At 35.1% G+C, this 16,928-nt stretch overlaps 2 protein-coding genes across 2 annotated transcripts; one reads left to right on the top strand and one right to left on the bottom strand.

Moving 5' to 3' along the window:
• Window positions 1-1,811: 1,811 nt before the first annotated feature.
• On the bottom strand, window positions 1,812-3,918 carry LOC131842528 (BTB/POZ domain-containing protein KCTD5). Its single transcript, XM_059191089.1, has 2 exons — window positions 3,692-3,918; window positions 1,812-3,599 (listed from the first exon to the last, which is right to left on the bottom strand). Exons 1-2 carry the CDS (start codon window positions 3,890-3,892, stop codon window positions 3,147-3,149), a joined length of 654 nt encoding a protein of 217 aa, XP_059047072.1. The 5' UTR covers window positions 3,893-3,918; the 3' UTR covers window positions 1,812-3,146.
• A 308-nt stretch (window positions 3,919-4,226) lies between these two features.
• On the top strand, window positions 4,227-16,871 carry LOC131842527 (histone deacetylase complex subunit SAP130). Its single transcript, XM_059191088.1, has 12 exons — window positions 4,227-4,611; window positions 5,566-5,902; window positions 6,445-6,603; window positions 7,263-7,544; window positions 8,044-8,276; window positions 8,725-8,866; window positions 9,179-9,275; window positions 9,779-9,985; window positions 15,031-15,125; window positions 15,219-15,406; window positions 15,913-16,035; window positions 16,586-16,871. Exons 1-12 carry the CDS (start codon window positions 4,375-4,377, stop codon window positions 16,736-16,738), a joined length of 2,253 nt encoding a protein of 750 aa, XP_059047071.1. The 5' UTR covers window positions 4,227-4,374; the 3' UTR covers window positions 16,739-16,871.
• Window positions 16,872-16,928: the final 57 nt, after the last annotated feature.

Genomic DNA, 16,928 nt, shown 5'->3' with positions numbered 1-16,928 from the left:
GGTGGTTAATTCTAACTAACACTGGCTAACTGACGTAATTTCATCCTCATTCTATCATCTTCCAATGGTGCCCTGCGGTATATATATATACAGTTAGCGCAGATAACAAATATATTAAGTTTCAGGACCTAACACAAGTCGAAATATCGACGCACTTAAATAAATAATTAGTCAAATTATGTGTAATAACAACGTGAAAACTTAAACATCAGGCGTTCTAAAGTTGTTGCTGTCTGTTACCATATTTCTTTAAGAAGACTGTACTACATACATTATGTAGAAAATAAAAATAAAATAATAAAACGGCTTATACACGACAATATCGAAGCAGTAATAAGATCGCCTTCTGTGTAGCGAAATTGGTGCCGATTTCATATACCTACCTGCAGATCCGATTTTACCCTCACCACCACTGATCCAATATTGCCCCAGATTTTAGTATAATGTATAAGCAGTTCAATTGTAAATACTGCTTTAACAAAATACTACAGTACATATATCTATACTCTATAAATTAGTCATCAGCCATTACAACGAATAAATACCTTTACGAATGAACAATATTATTATTTATATCAAGACACGGGGATTCATTAATCAATCTAATGATAATAATTCTAATTTGAAACCAATTAAAATCTATAGGTTTCGATTAAGTACGATTTACCAGTTGCAATCACGGGCAATAGAACTTGTACCTGCAACGCTAAAGTGGTTCACTAGGATATAATCGTAACACTATCCATTTTAATTTGTTAGTTAATTCTGTATTAGTGAGAACTGTTAGCAACCGAGATTCATAATAAAGCATTAATTATGTGACGCTATTACAAACAATTGTCAATTGTAACAGATTATATGTTACAATTTTCGTGAACCATTTGCACACATGAAGAAGCTAAGTTGTATGGTTCGTAATTGCAATTGTGGAATGGTCCGTAGTAAATACCAAGTAAACTTTAATCTGTTCCTAATGAGGATTGATAGTAAGAGCGTTATAATTAAGCATCGACTTGCCATTTGTCAGTACCATTAAATCATTTAGCTGTATGGCAAAAAAAATAATGTTATAAAAATAAAATAGTTTGGTTGTCAATTAACTGTACACCAGTTCTTTTATTTTTTAAATTTGTTGAGTCGCGTATAGATAAAAATGAAATCAAAGGCGTCACTAGCAGTTACTTGCAGCTTTTTTACCGCTATATTTTATGTACATAAATAAATTAAATTAAAACGTTATAAAAAGTACTAAGTAAGTAATCATTCAAGAATGAAATTGTAATGAATTTTAATAATTCATGTTTTACTAAATTTGTTGCAATGGGTAATTGCGATATAGGGGATTCTTAGAAATATCCTTTTCATGTATTAGGAATGGCAGGCCGTTGCATATATACGCGAAAAACATCAGAAACATCACATAATCGACTGACTATGATACCACGTATGCGTTGCTATTCTGATGGATTAAGATTTTGTGCCTCTTATCCTCTTACTGCCTAATTTAGACAATAAGTGGATAAGAGGCACAGCTAGGGTATTCCCTACAGCCAAAAGAGCTTTCAAAACAACTTGTTGGCAATACTATTTGTCTAATAAACAGTTGCAGATTATATTTCATTATAGTCTAAGAAAAAATTCTTAGACTAAATAAAAAAAAATAACTTGCGCATAGCTAATAATGCGCAAGTTATTTTTTTACAGCGCGGATGTTCGAGTATAGCGAAACGAATGCAAAGAGACGTAAATAACAGCGCGTGACGCCCTCGATCCCACACTATATCTGTGCGACTAATAACATATATTACACAATAGTTTTACTAAAATATTTATATCTCCTAATAAAATTTTATATCTTAATATTTTAAAAACATTTTTGTATCATGAAGTCAATAAACAACTTTGACTAAAATATTCATAATTCAAATCAATCCCTACTATTAGGACGATTAATAATGCCATTTCATATCACACACGAAACAATGCTGGATTAACTAAAAAAAACAAATTTAGGAAAATCCACTAAAAATTTAATGTGAACAATTTCATTTTGTTTTTAATTATTGAGTTAATTCAGTATTGTATTAGATGTGTGTTATGTTAACAGGGCCTGTTATCTTCCAAACCTGACAATTGGTTTAAGATTGTCTTGATGAACAAAATTCAAATTTCACTGTTATTTTTTTAATAAATATATAAAAAGTTTGACTAGGACTGGGAAAAAGTATGATTTATTTCATAATATTATTTTATAAGTGACCAAAAAGGACTATGTTTTCTGCAAAATTTTGTTATTATTATAAAATAAAACTATTGTAGTTTTGCTCAGTCGACAACTGAACAACTGTCTTTTATATAAGCTATAAACATTGTATTACAATACATTATTATGTCTATGCACCCTAGAGAATAATAAAAAAAACACAGAATTGTTTCTCCCCTATCTTCACTTTTTTATGCTCACAACATGTAATCAGATTGTTCTTTATACCACCACAATGTATTATGACTGAGATTAATATATTCGCCAGGTTCCTCCATCATACAATTTCTGAAGAGTTTGAAGCTCTATAATAGCAATTGTTGAATAAGTAATTTACAGTATTATTTGACATACAAAAAAAATTTAAGATGCAAGATAATAAAGAGGTGAACACAAGTTCACAGAAATCTTAAATTGGACATCATATTAATGGTAACAAATATCTAATTTAAGATTTAACATGTATTTGGAAGATATAAATCATTATATATAACAATATTCAACATGTAGACTTGTGTAACATAACTAGTTATTGTTTTAACAACTTTTTTTTATGAACTATACAAGGTAGAAGACATCCATCGCAACAATATTACAATTTCCTAATAGTTCAAAATTAAATATAAACTAGGTACTAAGTTCTTTATAATTTTATAAGAAACTGAGTATTTGTATCTCTATACATTCAGTTATGGAGAACTATATTTAATATACCAGATACCACTCAATTGACTAATTCCAACATTATTTTTTACAAGCCAAATTAGAATATAAAACTAAGAAGAAAAAGGAGCAGGCTGTTTATATTCTACAATTATTTATATACACATTTCACACAGAGCTGAGTCTCAAATATATAGAACATATTTCAGTTTCTGTAAGCTCACATTCTTGAGCCCTTTTGCTGGAGTACCTTTGCACGATCTGTGGGCTCTATATCATTGCTATTCAAAGAACTGCCACATTCACGACTAACAACACAAAGGAATTCAGCATGCTCATCATTTCCATAGTTATACTGTGAGCCAATGTTAATCAACTGTTCAAATTTCCAACCATCTGACATTGTTGACACCATCTGCGTTAATTCTTCTTCGTGAAACTGCAAAACTCTATATACATGTTTCTTTGAATCTTTCAAAGGCCTTCTTTCTCTTAGACATATCCTTTCCTTAACTAATCTTATGAGTTCAGTAATATTATAAAATTCTGCTTCTTCCAAAACTCCTTCCTCAGCAATGTCATTGTTAATAACCAGTTTACCATGACGAAGATAATTGAGGACTGGCGAAAAATAAGTGGGATCTCTATCTATTAAATATGCGCCAGTTTCGTCCTGTAATATAAATTTGATATGTATTAGTAGTCAACAATGAGTGACTTATGGGGAACCTTATTATCATACAAAAGAAGAAAAACATTACAAACCCTGTCTGAAATCAAATCACTGTCCTCTTGCACTAATCGATATAAAAATGAATTAGGATCCCTAGACAAAGTAGTTTTCGTAGTTAAGAAATATGTTCCACCAACATTCAGTTTCACCCACTGTTTACTACTCCGCCTTTCATTGTTAAATTTTTGTATATTTTCTTTCGAAAAATCACCGTCACCTATTAAGTCCGCCATAACGAACCATGGACAAAACCACTATTTTTATGGCATCTATACGTGATTTTGCCAGTGTCACGTCTTTTTTTTAAAACTAGGGTCTCACCATTTCAGCACCAGTGGTTGCAAAAGTTGTATTAAATTACTTTAAAAAAATAGTTTTATTTTATTAATAATAAATATGCTTTATAACGAAGAACTGAAAATTCTTGGAGAAAGGTGGTGATTTTTTGAGCTCCTAATAAGCAAACATACGCCTAAATTGAAGGAACAAACAAGTTCGTACTTTCTCTATGATCTGTGTATGCTTAGCATCTTTATGTAGTTTATGATCTGTGTTACTTACTTCTGTTGTTGAACATTCTGTGCTTTCCTCCAAGTCGTTTTTGATTCTTTTGTCGTGTTTATATTGAATAATTCGGACATTTTCGAAATTCAAATTAAAAGCTTTTTATTTAGTATAAAAAATGATATTCTGACATAGGAAAGAAAACGATAAAATGAGCAATAACGTAGAGAGCGATAGATCAATCTCTACAAGCAAAATGTATCCCATTGACTTGGCTCCCCAGAAGATAACTATCGTAAAGAGTGTACCCAATACTGAAGTTAAAATGGCTCATGTGATGCCTTGTCAGCCAAAGACAACGAGTTCTGGCCAAATATTGACGCATGCTAGTCCAGTGGGTTTGTTGCGTCCAGCCGCTCAGATCATTACTCCAAGCGTCGCTTCTCAAGTATGCATTTTCTATTATTCGACACATCCATTTCCATTACAGCCAAAACATCATTTAGGCCGTTTGCCCAAACTGAAAAACCTTAATACCAAAAACTGCTTCACGACATAAAACAACACTAATATGATAAACGTTATCAACCATACATTGTGAGATCTATGTATTATTTATCAGAACTCTAATGTATTCCCAAAAAAAAACAGACTTATTTATACTCTACCATTTGTACTTTATTACACTGTATTAAAAAGGTAAAGACTACCTGAAAATAATATGCATTTTTTTTAAATATAATAGAAATTTTATTATGTATCTATAAAATTTCAGTATTTCTCAGTTTTTGGGATTATAAAATTTATGACATTGTAACTAGACTACATTCAGCATGTAGTCTAGTTACAATGTACTACATAAACAATTTCTGCCTTAAAATATAAAATTTTAAATCATCATTTTAAATTATCCTTTGTTTGGATTAGATAGGCTGTTAAGTACTGTACACACAGATTCATTGGTGGTATATATTAATGGTATCTATGAGCTTTAATATTGTAGCACACTACCAATAAACTTAATAATGTTTAATAAATAGTGCAATAATTTTACCAGTATACTTAATACCTACGTACTACAACAAATAATATATTATGTAGCGCCACCTCATCACAACATATATAATGCTACAGTGATGAGGATACCATCGCACTACAATATTCATATACTGAAAGATAAACCTGCTGAGTTTCAATAGAATAAATGACGATTAGAAAATTATACAATATTTTTATTTTTATGATATAATTAAAGTATTCTTATCTATATATATTTATATACCAACCTGGTAATAATCAGCCAACAAACTTGATAGATTTAATTAAGCAATCAGTTAATAGCTGAAACTGAAATAAAAATATTGTTAGTGGTTATTTAAAGTGATAATATGTATAATTTCAGCAACAAATGATTGTAAGTGGTTCACCTATACATCAAAACCCACAAATAATATCTCAAGGACAAAGTAATCAGATTATATCTCAGCCCCAATTGATTAGTCCGAGTGGGCAGCTCTTAAGTCCAGGAACACAGATTATTAGCCAAGGCACCCAATTGTCAGCACAATCAACAAACAATAATGTCCAAACTTCTGTGGCACCGAGCAGTGCAACACAGGTATTAAATGTGGGAGGGCAGTTGATGAGTGGACAAGGCAATCTCGTTGTTAATCCATCTGTGCGCACTTTGCCTCCTGTTAGACTATTGCCTCCACTGCCTCATCATAACACCAGACCAGGTAAACTAAGTATAATATTATTCTCCTTTCTAAAAATACAAATGAGCAAATTATAGAAACAATATGTGCATATTTATATACATCAGGAATGTTTAGTAAAAGAGCAAGGAAAACAAGAAATGTCTCATCATAGCTAAAAATTATGAGAAAAACATTTCTGAGTTCACTTAGCCACTTTCTGATCAATGTTTAAATGGAAGTAAAATATCCATTTATTATCTGTGCCATTTTTACAATAAAAGAAATATTATTTTTACTACACAAATTTTTCTTTATGACTTTAATTGTGATTGCGCTTTATGAGTATAAATTATGTACAAGAGGTCTATAGTTCAAATCTGTCAGAATTTCAGTTCCATTTCTAGTAGGTTTGCCTCCCAAACAATGTTAGATTCAAAATATACCAAGCAAAATGTGAGCATGTCAATATTGCGTTTACCACAAGATTAACAATGCCTCTGATTAGGGGATAACTCTGATAGTATGTTTTTAAGTTCTAGATTAATCAGATTTAATCCTCAAATTATCTCATTACTTTACAGCTGTATTATCAAATGTGAGCACTGCTGGTGGTGTACTTGTTAGCAAAGGAGTTAGTGTCACAAGTCATGTCCCTCATGTCCCCCGCGGCCTTGCCGCTGGCGCGTCTCTCGCTATCCGACAAGTTGCACCCACACCTGCTCCTCAGCAACTGGCGTCTGGTAATTATTTTTCTTATTTATCATAAATGACCTCTTTGTCCAATTAACTGGTATAAATATAGATGTGAATTTGCTCTAGATATCATATATTCTAATAGCCTAATCAGTTTTTTTTTAAAAAGAAGTATATTTATAAGGTACATTAAGATTAAAAAATTAAGAGGAATAAAGTAAAATAACCTATCAAAATAGTACAAAAAAGGAATAGAATCCATTAATTATGTTCTTCCTCAACCAGTTATAGGAAACCATAGCAAGCCATATAGAAATTGCCAATATTATCAGTTTAAGATATTAAGAGTCTGTAGTAATAATATTTCATGATTAAAATGAAAATCATAGTATAAATAGTATCAAAGTACAAAATTACTCTTACCACATTATATTCCACAGTAGTCTCTTGTATTTTAGCTTTGTGTTTGTATATCTAATTTGTGAAATTTTATGATTATATTATAAATACTGCCTACAAAATTGTTAGTCTGTTTTGGATATACAGTATATAAAAATATTAATAATTTTTATTCAAATAAACTTAATATAATCACTTTTCAATACAGGCCTATAATATGGAACTGGGTTCAGTATTTCTATATTGATAACAATGACCACATGACCGCTAATAGTTATTATGTAATGCAACTAAATTACTATTTTAGGTAATAGTTGGTCAGGAGTTAACCGCGGACCTAGGGGAGTGCTATATGGTACGCGGGCACCACCGCCTCGAGCGACCACACCTCGCCCGACTGCTCCCACTTCCGCCCTCGCTCCCGCCTCCGCTCTCGCTACAGCCTCCATGTCAATAACACCACCTATACCGGGGTCACAATCGAGCTTCGCAGCCGCATCTACGTTACCATTGCCCTCAGCTGCCTTGTCTACTGCACAGCCGTCTCATTCTGCTATTATGACATTGGCAACGACATCTGTACTGACTTGTTAGTATGACCTGTTTTTATATACCTTTGACTCGCATAATTCTAAAAAACACTAACAATTAATATTATAGTCCTGAGGCTTAATGACAAAGCAAACAATTGTAAAATTATGTTTAAGTTTGCAATATTCTATGAACTTTGAGATTAACTATTGCAACTATAGAATGGTAACAAAATTTCAAAACTACTGATTTTAGCCTGTTTCAAATAAAAATTATCAAAAACAGCATTACATAGCCTATTAAGTCTTTGTTATAAATAAAAAGTAATAATAAAACCAACAATTGCTAGTGTACAACCTAATAAACGTTTATTAGTATTGGTTAGAAAGATTTACTCTTTTTTTATATATATTTCGACATAAATAAAAATATTTTCAGTTCAATGCTTACGATTCAACAATAAACGTTTTTTAATTCAATAATATCGCTGCTATTTGAAGTAAAATGATTGAATGAGTAATGGTAAAAAAGTTTATAATTGGTCGATAATAAATCAGCTGGCGGCGTGATCGCAGGCACCCGTAACGCTCCGCGGGCCCCCACGCCGACGCCGGGCCCCGCCGCCGGCCCGGCCGCCGCCGCCGCCGCCCCCCCCGCCGGCCCCGCTGCCCCCGCCGGCCCCGCACCCCCCGCCGGCCCCGCCGCCACGGTTGGCAGTGCCAGCGCCAGCGTCAATGTAGTTCCCTCCGCCCGACCTTTGCCACTTCTGCAGAGGAACTATCAGTCGAAGGTAATGTCGCCGCTTATACCAGAAACCACACAATGATATTATGACGATCATACTAACTCTGTTTACATATACAAGTTTTTTTTATTAATGGTTTCGAGCTATTGTCAGGTGCTAAAACCACCAGAACTGCGACCTGCGTAGATTTATTGTCCTCGCTCTTTATCAAAGTTCACTATCTAGTATATGACACACATACATGTTTATTAGAATTATATACCTATTTATATAAGTATCAATTGTTTAGTTACACAAACTATGCTCTCATATAGATTAAAATAAAAATGAGAAGTTTTTAGTTTATAATAATAATATAAATTAATACTATTTAACATCAGAAGGCAGGGGATTTAAAAGGTTTAAATTGGTATTACATAATTTACGAACGACACCTGAGCGGCGTATTACATAATTTACGAAGTCGGCGGTTGTGACGAGTGTGAGTGTGCAGGTGGTGGGCGTGGCGAGCGTGGGCGTGCGCGGTGTGGTTGGCAACAGTGCGCCCACGCAACTCTACTACGAGGTACCACGCGCGCTGCCACCGCTCGCACTACACCACCAGTCCTTGCACCAGCACCCGACGCCCGCACAAGGTAATATCAAACTTTCAAACTTAACATAGACACGAATATATTTGTTAATGGTATGTCATATATCAGTCTAAGTTTGTGGTAATTGTTTTAATTAAGAGAATTAAATCAGTCACTCTAAATTAAACATTTTGTTATTTTTTTTTATTTGTCATAGTTCAAATATATAGTCGGCTAATCTCTTGACACAGGATAGAGATGGCTGGACAGTTTTATTTGGAATAAGCTTTCCTGGTGGTTACAACCCTCAGTCTTGAGAAATCGACACAGAAGTATAAATATAAAGATTTTATTGTAATACATTTTTTATTACAGTCAGCGTGGTAAATACTGTCTCATCAATACCGCCACCAGCTTCCATCACACCTGTGCTTCCCAGACCGTCTATACTGAGAAAGCGTGACATAGATGGGTAAACATATTTTTAATATAATATTCTTTAACAGACTTTAAATAGGAATTAAATAAGATATTATTATATTTGAATGCAAATTCAGAATGCGACTGTAGGTTTTTATTTGTATTTTTTTTTCAAACCATGTTTAGCCTTGTGTTAATTAAACGTATAAAAAAATATTTTAAAATGTTTTTAATCAAATATGTATATATACTGACGTTACTTAGTTATTTAATTAATATAGTTTTATCATCTGCTTCTTCCTTATCCCATTTATTTGGCGTAATATGTTTTTCTCTTCCATCCATAACTAATATTGTTTTTAATAATATTGGTATTATTTTAAAACTTTTCTATCAACATACTTAATAATTTTAATTAGATAAATGTTTGCCAATCACTTATCAAAATTCGTATACTTTTGGTCATATATGTGCGAGAATTATTGATATTATTTAGAAAGTTATTTTGCAGTCACTGTTAATAGTATTTTTGTATCTCATATTTGTTATTCTCAGGTCACCAACGAAGACAGGTCAGCTAGTGGGGTATGGACGAGAAGGGACGGGTTGGGAGGACGTGCCCACCGGTGGTACAACAGCTGGTGCAGGCTCAGGTGGTTCTACCACCATCTCAGCGTCGTCCTCGCCCGCGCCCGACGACGACGCTGACCCGCCGCGCATAGACGCCGACGTCTCGCCCAGGAAGAAGCCGAGGAAACAGATGTTAGTGATACTCGGCTCACTGAATTTATGAAAAGACGGGGACAATAAAGTAGTCTACAGTGTGGTGTGCTGTTGTAGCGTTTAGGCAAATACTATGACGTCTAAACAGGGGGATAATTTTTTTGTTTTATAAATAACAAGCTGATCCCGCGAACTCCGTCTCCGCCTCAGAATAAATTTATCAACAGGGTGCGTTTTAACAGTTTCTATGGGAAAATAAAATTATTGTTTTTACTATTCTCCATGCAATTTTTTCATATTTTATCACTGTTTAAACCTAGTCTAGGTTTAACGAATATTTCAAGATTTAGTCTTGAAATATTTTATTAGCCAAATCGGTTCAGCCGTTCTCGAATTTTAGCGAGAGTAACGAACAGCAATAAATTTTTATATATATGTGTAGATAGGTTTGTAATCGGGTGTAAAGTATGTCATATGAGCATAGTCACAGAAAAATCCAACCATAATTCAATCTATAGTCTAGGTTCATAACTATATTATGCTCCTTTTTTTTTTATTTATTTATATCATGCAATCAGTCTTCCAGACTATAAGCAGATTTGTTGACTATCTGATATCGTGAGAGGTGATTCTCCATTGAGAATCCAGCCTCAGATATTCCAGCTTATGCCAGGTTGTTGAAGTCTGGTATTTTACGTCTCTTAAGACGTGCCATATAATCAGGCAATGTCAGTTGAACAGCAAGTTTATTTGGATGTCTGTCCAGCTTGATTTTATATTTTTTTATTGTTTGAGAGATTTCCTCCTTGACAGAGTTGATCCCCAGGTGGTGATGAACCTCCGAGTTACGAATAAACCAGGGTGCGTTACAGGTCTGCTTTAATATGTAGTTTTGAGCTCTTTGAATTTTGTTGATGTTGGTAACACTTGCAGAACCCCACAGTTGGAGCCCATACATCCAGATTGGCTTAAGGATTGTCTTGTATATGAGTAGCTTATTGTCAGTAGACAGCTTTGAGTTTCTTCCAAGCAGCCATTGCATTTCTCTGTATTTGATATTAATCTCATCTCTTTTAGCTTGGATGTGCTTAGACCAAGTGAGTCGACAATCAAGATGCATACCCAGGTATTTCACAGTTTCACTAGTGGGAAGTGTGCTCGAACCCATCATCACGGATGGAGTTGCCTTTTCTAAGGGTGAAAGTTATGTGAACTGATTTTGAGGCGCTGAATTTAATTTTCCATTGCTTTAACCACAGACCAATCTTTGTGAGAGCATTTTGTAACAGATCTGTAGCCTCCACTTGATTTTTACTACAAGCTAAGATGGCTGTATCATCTGCAAAGGTGGCTACGGTTGTTCCCTGTGTTTCCGGAATATCTGCTGTGAAGATACTATATAGTAGTGGACCAAGTACGGAGCCTTGTGGCACCCCAGCCAGAACTTCGTAAAATGCCGAGGTGTACTCATTCTCCTTTACTTGGAAGATCCTTTCCCTGAGATAAGACTCCATTAGCCTATATAGATTATATGGGAGGACGTTCTTGATTTTATAGAGTAAGCCTTCATGCCAAACTTTATCGAATGCTTGCTGTACATCTATAAATGCTGCGGAGCAATACTCTTTACGCTCAAACGCATCTCGAACAACCTTACACACTCTATGAACTTGCTCTATTGTTGAGTGTTCCTTTCTGAAACCAAATTGGTGGTCTGGAATTACCAATTTTTCAGAGAGCCTTTGTGTCAAACGTTCAAGGAGTACTTTCTCGAAAAGCTTTGACACCACTGGCAAAAGGCTAATTGGTCGATAGGATGTGATGTCATATGGAGATTTGCCCAATTTAGGTATCATAATAATTTGAGAGACTTTCCATAGAGCCGGGTAGTGTCCAATTCTCATAATGCTGTTGAATAGTGTGGTATACAACTCCTTTGCGTGGTAGTTCTTTAAGTACGTACTTGTCAATCAGGTCAAAGCCTGGTGCCTTTTTGTCTTCCATTTTCTGAATTAACATTCTTATTTCTCGTGGTGTCGTTAGTTTAAGCGGAAGGTCCGTTTGCTGTTCCTGATGTACAGTCTCATTTACTACTATTCCTTCTTCGACGAGGTTTTCGTCTTCAACAGGTTTAAATACTGAGGCAAGATGGTTAGAAAATGCATTTGCTTTTTCTTGTGGAGTTTTAGCCCATTTATTATTTGACAAACGAATTGGAGGTTTGAATCCAGTTGGAATTTGATGTACTCTGCACGCTTTCAAGAGAGAGTATTTCGTTGAGCTAGTTGCAGTGAGGGACTCAATTTGAGCTGCCACAACTGCATCTTCCTCATCTCGAATCGCATCCTTTAAATATTTCGCCGCCCTGTTATAAGCAGTTTTGTCCGTTGGATGTCTACTGGCGTGCCAAACGCGCCGAAGCCTCCTTTTTCAAGAATTTTCTTGCGCATATCAGTTGAAACGTTGATAGGCCTATGAGTATTTCCTTTTAGTTGCGGGGTACTGTTCCAGCAGGCTTCCTGTAGTATTTGCGTAAATTTTGTGGTTCCGTCTTCAATGTCGTCTGGGGATTTGAGAGGGATTTTTAAATCCAGTTGATCTTCTATAATTTCTCGAAATAGATTCCAGTCCGTAAATTTGTTATAGAGTGTTGGCTTTTTCTTGAATTTGATGACACTAGCACTAACTGTTAAGATAACAGGAATATGATCCGATGATCCATCCAGGCAAGACTCTATTTTGAAATGTAATCTTGATAGACCTTTAGTTATGAAGAAGTCCAGCACGTCTGGAAGCCTATTTTGGTCAGTTGGCCAATATGTAGGATCAGAGGTAGACATAGTGCTAAGATGATTCATGTCAATGCTTTTCTTGAGCTCCCTACCTCTAGTTGTAATCAGTCTTGATCCCCATTGTTCATGCTTAGCGTTCCAGTCCCCACCAGTTATAAATCGGTAGCCCAGAGAATTTAAATACGTAGTAAACTGGGTTTCAGTGACCTTATGTTTTGGAGGGCAGTAAACAGAAGAGATATTGATATCGCCCTGTTTATCATGAACAGTGACAGTTGTCGCCTGAATTGCATCAGTCCTATATGCGATTGATTCATTATGCTTTATTGAGGATCTGATGATTACAGCTGTGCCCCCATGCGCAGTGCCATCTGGGTGGTTAGTATTATAAATATTGTAATTTCTTATTCTAATTAAACTATTGCTGGTGAAGTGTGATTCAGATATGAGTAATATATCCAGATGGTGCAAGTTTAATAGTGTTTCCACTTCACTTTTGTTGGGAGACAACCCGTTAACGTTCCAGGTCGCTAATTTTAAGGACGTAAAGATGTATTTTTCACTAGGGTTGTTATGAGACCCAGAAGGGTGCTCATTTGTTGTAACATTAAATCTATTTTTTCCGATTGTTTTATGAACATGTTTTCAAGTTTTTGGATTGTTGATGAGTTATCGAGGTTTAGTTGGGTCGGTTGTAGTTGATCTCTGGTATTAAATTTTACTATGTCTGCGTAACTGTAAGTTTTCTGTATATTTGTGTCTAGCTTTGTGCTTGTAGTCTGTGAATTCACATCAGTTTTGGACTTATTTGTTTGCAAGGGGTTTACAGTTGAATTTGGTCGCAGTTTAGAATGTCTTTGGTTCCTGCGTATTGATATTTCTTTGTAGACTACATCCTTTATAATTTGCTGGATGTGGTTCGAGGCATAGTGCGCAAGTCGCTGGCGTAGTTCGATCAGTTTTCCGACAGTCTTTTGTCTTGTGCGATTGACCACATTTGGCACAACGGTATGGCCTCATACAATAGTTCTTAGAGTGACCATACTGCTGGCAACGCTGGCACTGGACTATTATTTGGCTCTTTTTGGGATCCTCTATTTTAACATTTTGATGATATATGTATTTGATATCTTTTGCGGCTTTGTTGTTCGGTCCAGCCGTTAGATTAACAAAGAACGTAGTTGTTGGACGTTTGTCAGGACCAAATTTAGCATTTATGATTTCTCCAATTACGGAATTTCCTGTTTCCTCGAATGCCTCGTTTATAGCCGTATGTGGCGTGCTGTGATGTAGATTTCTAATAACAATTCTGTAGTTCCTTTTATCTTTTCTATTAAAGGTGTGTCCAATCAGGCCTTGTTCTCTAATAACTGTTATTACACTTTTGTACACTTCAACGCATTTATGCGGAGTTGTTTCTGATTGATTAACTTATAAGAGAATTGGTCACGTTTGGCTACACTTTCTAGAAGTTCTGTGAGTTTGTTAATATCCTCGATACAGTATTATAGGAGGTGGTTTTGTAGTTTTTTGTTGTTCTGTTTCTGGTTGGTCTACTGGTAAGCCATCATATCTGTTGACCGTTTCTATGGTTTCTGGGGGGTTGGATAGTTTTCGTTTTTTCTGTGGGTTTCTAACTGAAGGGATTTTTTGCCAGGTGGGATGGCCGTTAGTTTTAGATTGATTATTTCCTTGGTTAGTAACTTTTGGAGTATCACTTGCGGCAATACTTCCTAGAGACGCACTTTTGTCTGGTAGTGAACAAGCTATATGTTGTATATACTTTTTCTGTCCAGTAATATTAACAGCTACGGGAGCCTGGGAGTCCACTTTCGCAGAGTCTTCGGTTACATATTTCACACTCTCCGCCCGGGTACCGGGGAGCGCCGGGGGTTAGCCGGATCGCATGACATAACGCACTCATCATTATCTAACATTTCATAATATAGGTTTTGGGAAACATACTTATAGTGCCTTCCCAGAGCACTATAGTCACGCTTTAAGAGGGTATTTAATACCTCAAGGACAGTGAGGACCTCATGCAGGATAGTTACCGCCGCCTGTTCCTCGGCGTTGTTGCTCGTTTTGCACCACCCGGGGGCACGTGTAGGGTGGGCCTTGGCAAGGTGGTAAGTGCCTACGGACGCGAGCAACCATCGCCCCCCAAATATTATGCTCCTAGCCAGTATTTCTTTAATGAGTTATGAAGCTGATGTCAATTTTCTTATACCACCTGGTTAATGAAATAAATATAATCTATACTTTAATAAAAGTCAATTATATTATTAACAGATTAAGCAGTGAAGTTAGACAGTGCGAGTTCCCGGCAGAAGAAACACCGCCTCCACCCTCTCCTTCTCCAGTCACTGTCAACCCTCCACCTAAACGTAAGTATTTTGTAATGTTTTTACAAAAGTATATATTATAGTATTTAATTGTAATGAACATGTAAAAGTAGCACCACTGTAAATGTATGTTAGGACCACTGCTGAGCTCGAGCTACGTGTGCGGGTGGCGCGGCACTGCGCTGCACTTTGTGCGTCCGGCTGACGTGAGACGTCGCGAGCCCCGCGCCTCCGACATCCTCGCCATCGCCAGCCAGAAGCACGTCCTCAACAGCGCCGACGGCTGGAAAGTGCATCATCTCACTGCGCAAATGGATGATTTGGTATGATACATTTTGTTTATGGTCTTTTTCAACGCACTAATCTAATTCACTAGTTTTATATATAAAGCAGCTCATAAAACACGTGCGATAGAAACCCAAATTCTGAAGTTATATTTATTAACTGCACTATTTGCTAATATTTTATCAATTTTTGAACTGTACCTCGCGCGGTGTCAGCCAGGAGGCATCGCGCTGTTTTATAAAAGAAAACGGCGGGACAGCAACAGATTGAATCACAGTTTTATAATTGAGTTTATCTAAAATCAAATATGTTGAAAAACGTACGATATTCCTGCGTATTTAACACAATCTATTACGTCATCGCCTTCGGCTCGAGCTGATATTCCGCATTGTTTTATAATTAATCACAACGCACTTATATCGTAATATACTATTATTTATTATTCATTCTATTTATACACGATATAAACATAAAGCGTTGAAATTGTCTCAGAAGGAATACAGGGACAAAGAGTCATAAATTCAAAAGTATGTATTTAATGCAGGTGTCATTGGAAGCAGACGTCGGCGAGCAATTAGCGGGCGTGTTACGATCTCTGGAAACCGCCTCTGGACGTGCACTTCACGTATTGCAACCACATTCACACACATTGTTAGAATTATTGAAGGTAAGTTATATTTATACATTAATTATATAATTTATAAATCCAACAGCGAAATAATGCAAAATAACAATTGAATAAAGCCAAAAAGGTTTTCACACAATTATTAAATTTTTGTATTTCAAATCTATATATAGATTCAATCTTATAATTTTTTAAATTATTGTTTATATTTTTAGTTTGACATTAAAATAGAATAATTTCATCGTTAATTTTATTCTTGTTCAGTACGTAAACTAAAGAACTAGTTTCATTACATTAATCCAATTAATTCACACTACCAATAACTTTTACTTTGTGTCTAACCTACCAATCAATATCAAATTAAAATATGAGTATATTTCGCTGGGTCATTGTTTTGTGAAAATGTTACATGTACTCTCGTCAAGCCTTTATTGTTAATCATTTATAATATTTGTGAATAAAGTCAGTGACCAATAGTGATAGTAATACGATAATTATGTATGATGGATTAATTTTAACTAATATTTTTGTTATAATTTTTATTTATTAGCTTATGTTATAATTATAATCATATTATATTTGTTTGTTATAGGGGAACATACAAAGGAGTAAAATAGTATGCGAAGGCATACAAGAAGCTCGTGATGACATTCTTAGAGTATTTACACACAGAAATTTCGTGTCAGATATTCTGACGCGACAAGCCGACAAGCGATGTTTCAGAAAACACCGATCGCAATCGTAGCAAAACCTTGGAATTGTATATTGTAAATAGTTTAATGTAATATGTACATTTTGCGATAAAGTAACTAAATTGAAAGGATTGCCTTGAATGACTTGCATTTTTGTGACTTAGAGTAATTATTTTATTTTATTAAATGTTTTGTAATATTGTTGTGTTGAAATGATTTAATTTCGGAACCAAAAGCTTAATA

This window comes from Achroia grisella, unplaced genomic scaffold, assembly GCF_030625045.1.
Source record: "Achroia grisella isolate CSIRO2021 unplaced genomic scaffold, CSIRO_AGI_Agris_v1 utg241, whole genome shotgun sequence".
In the NCBI taxonomy this organism is placed as follows: Eukaryota; Metazoa; Arthropoda; class Insecta; order Lepidoptera; family Pyralidae; genus Achroia; species Achroia grisella.
Note: the sequence above shows the minus strand (reverse complement) of the source record. Positions and strands in the feature narration are given on the sequence as shown.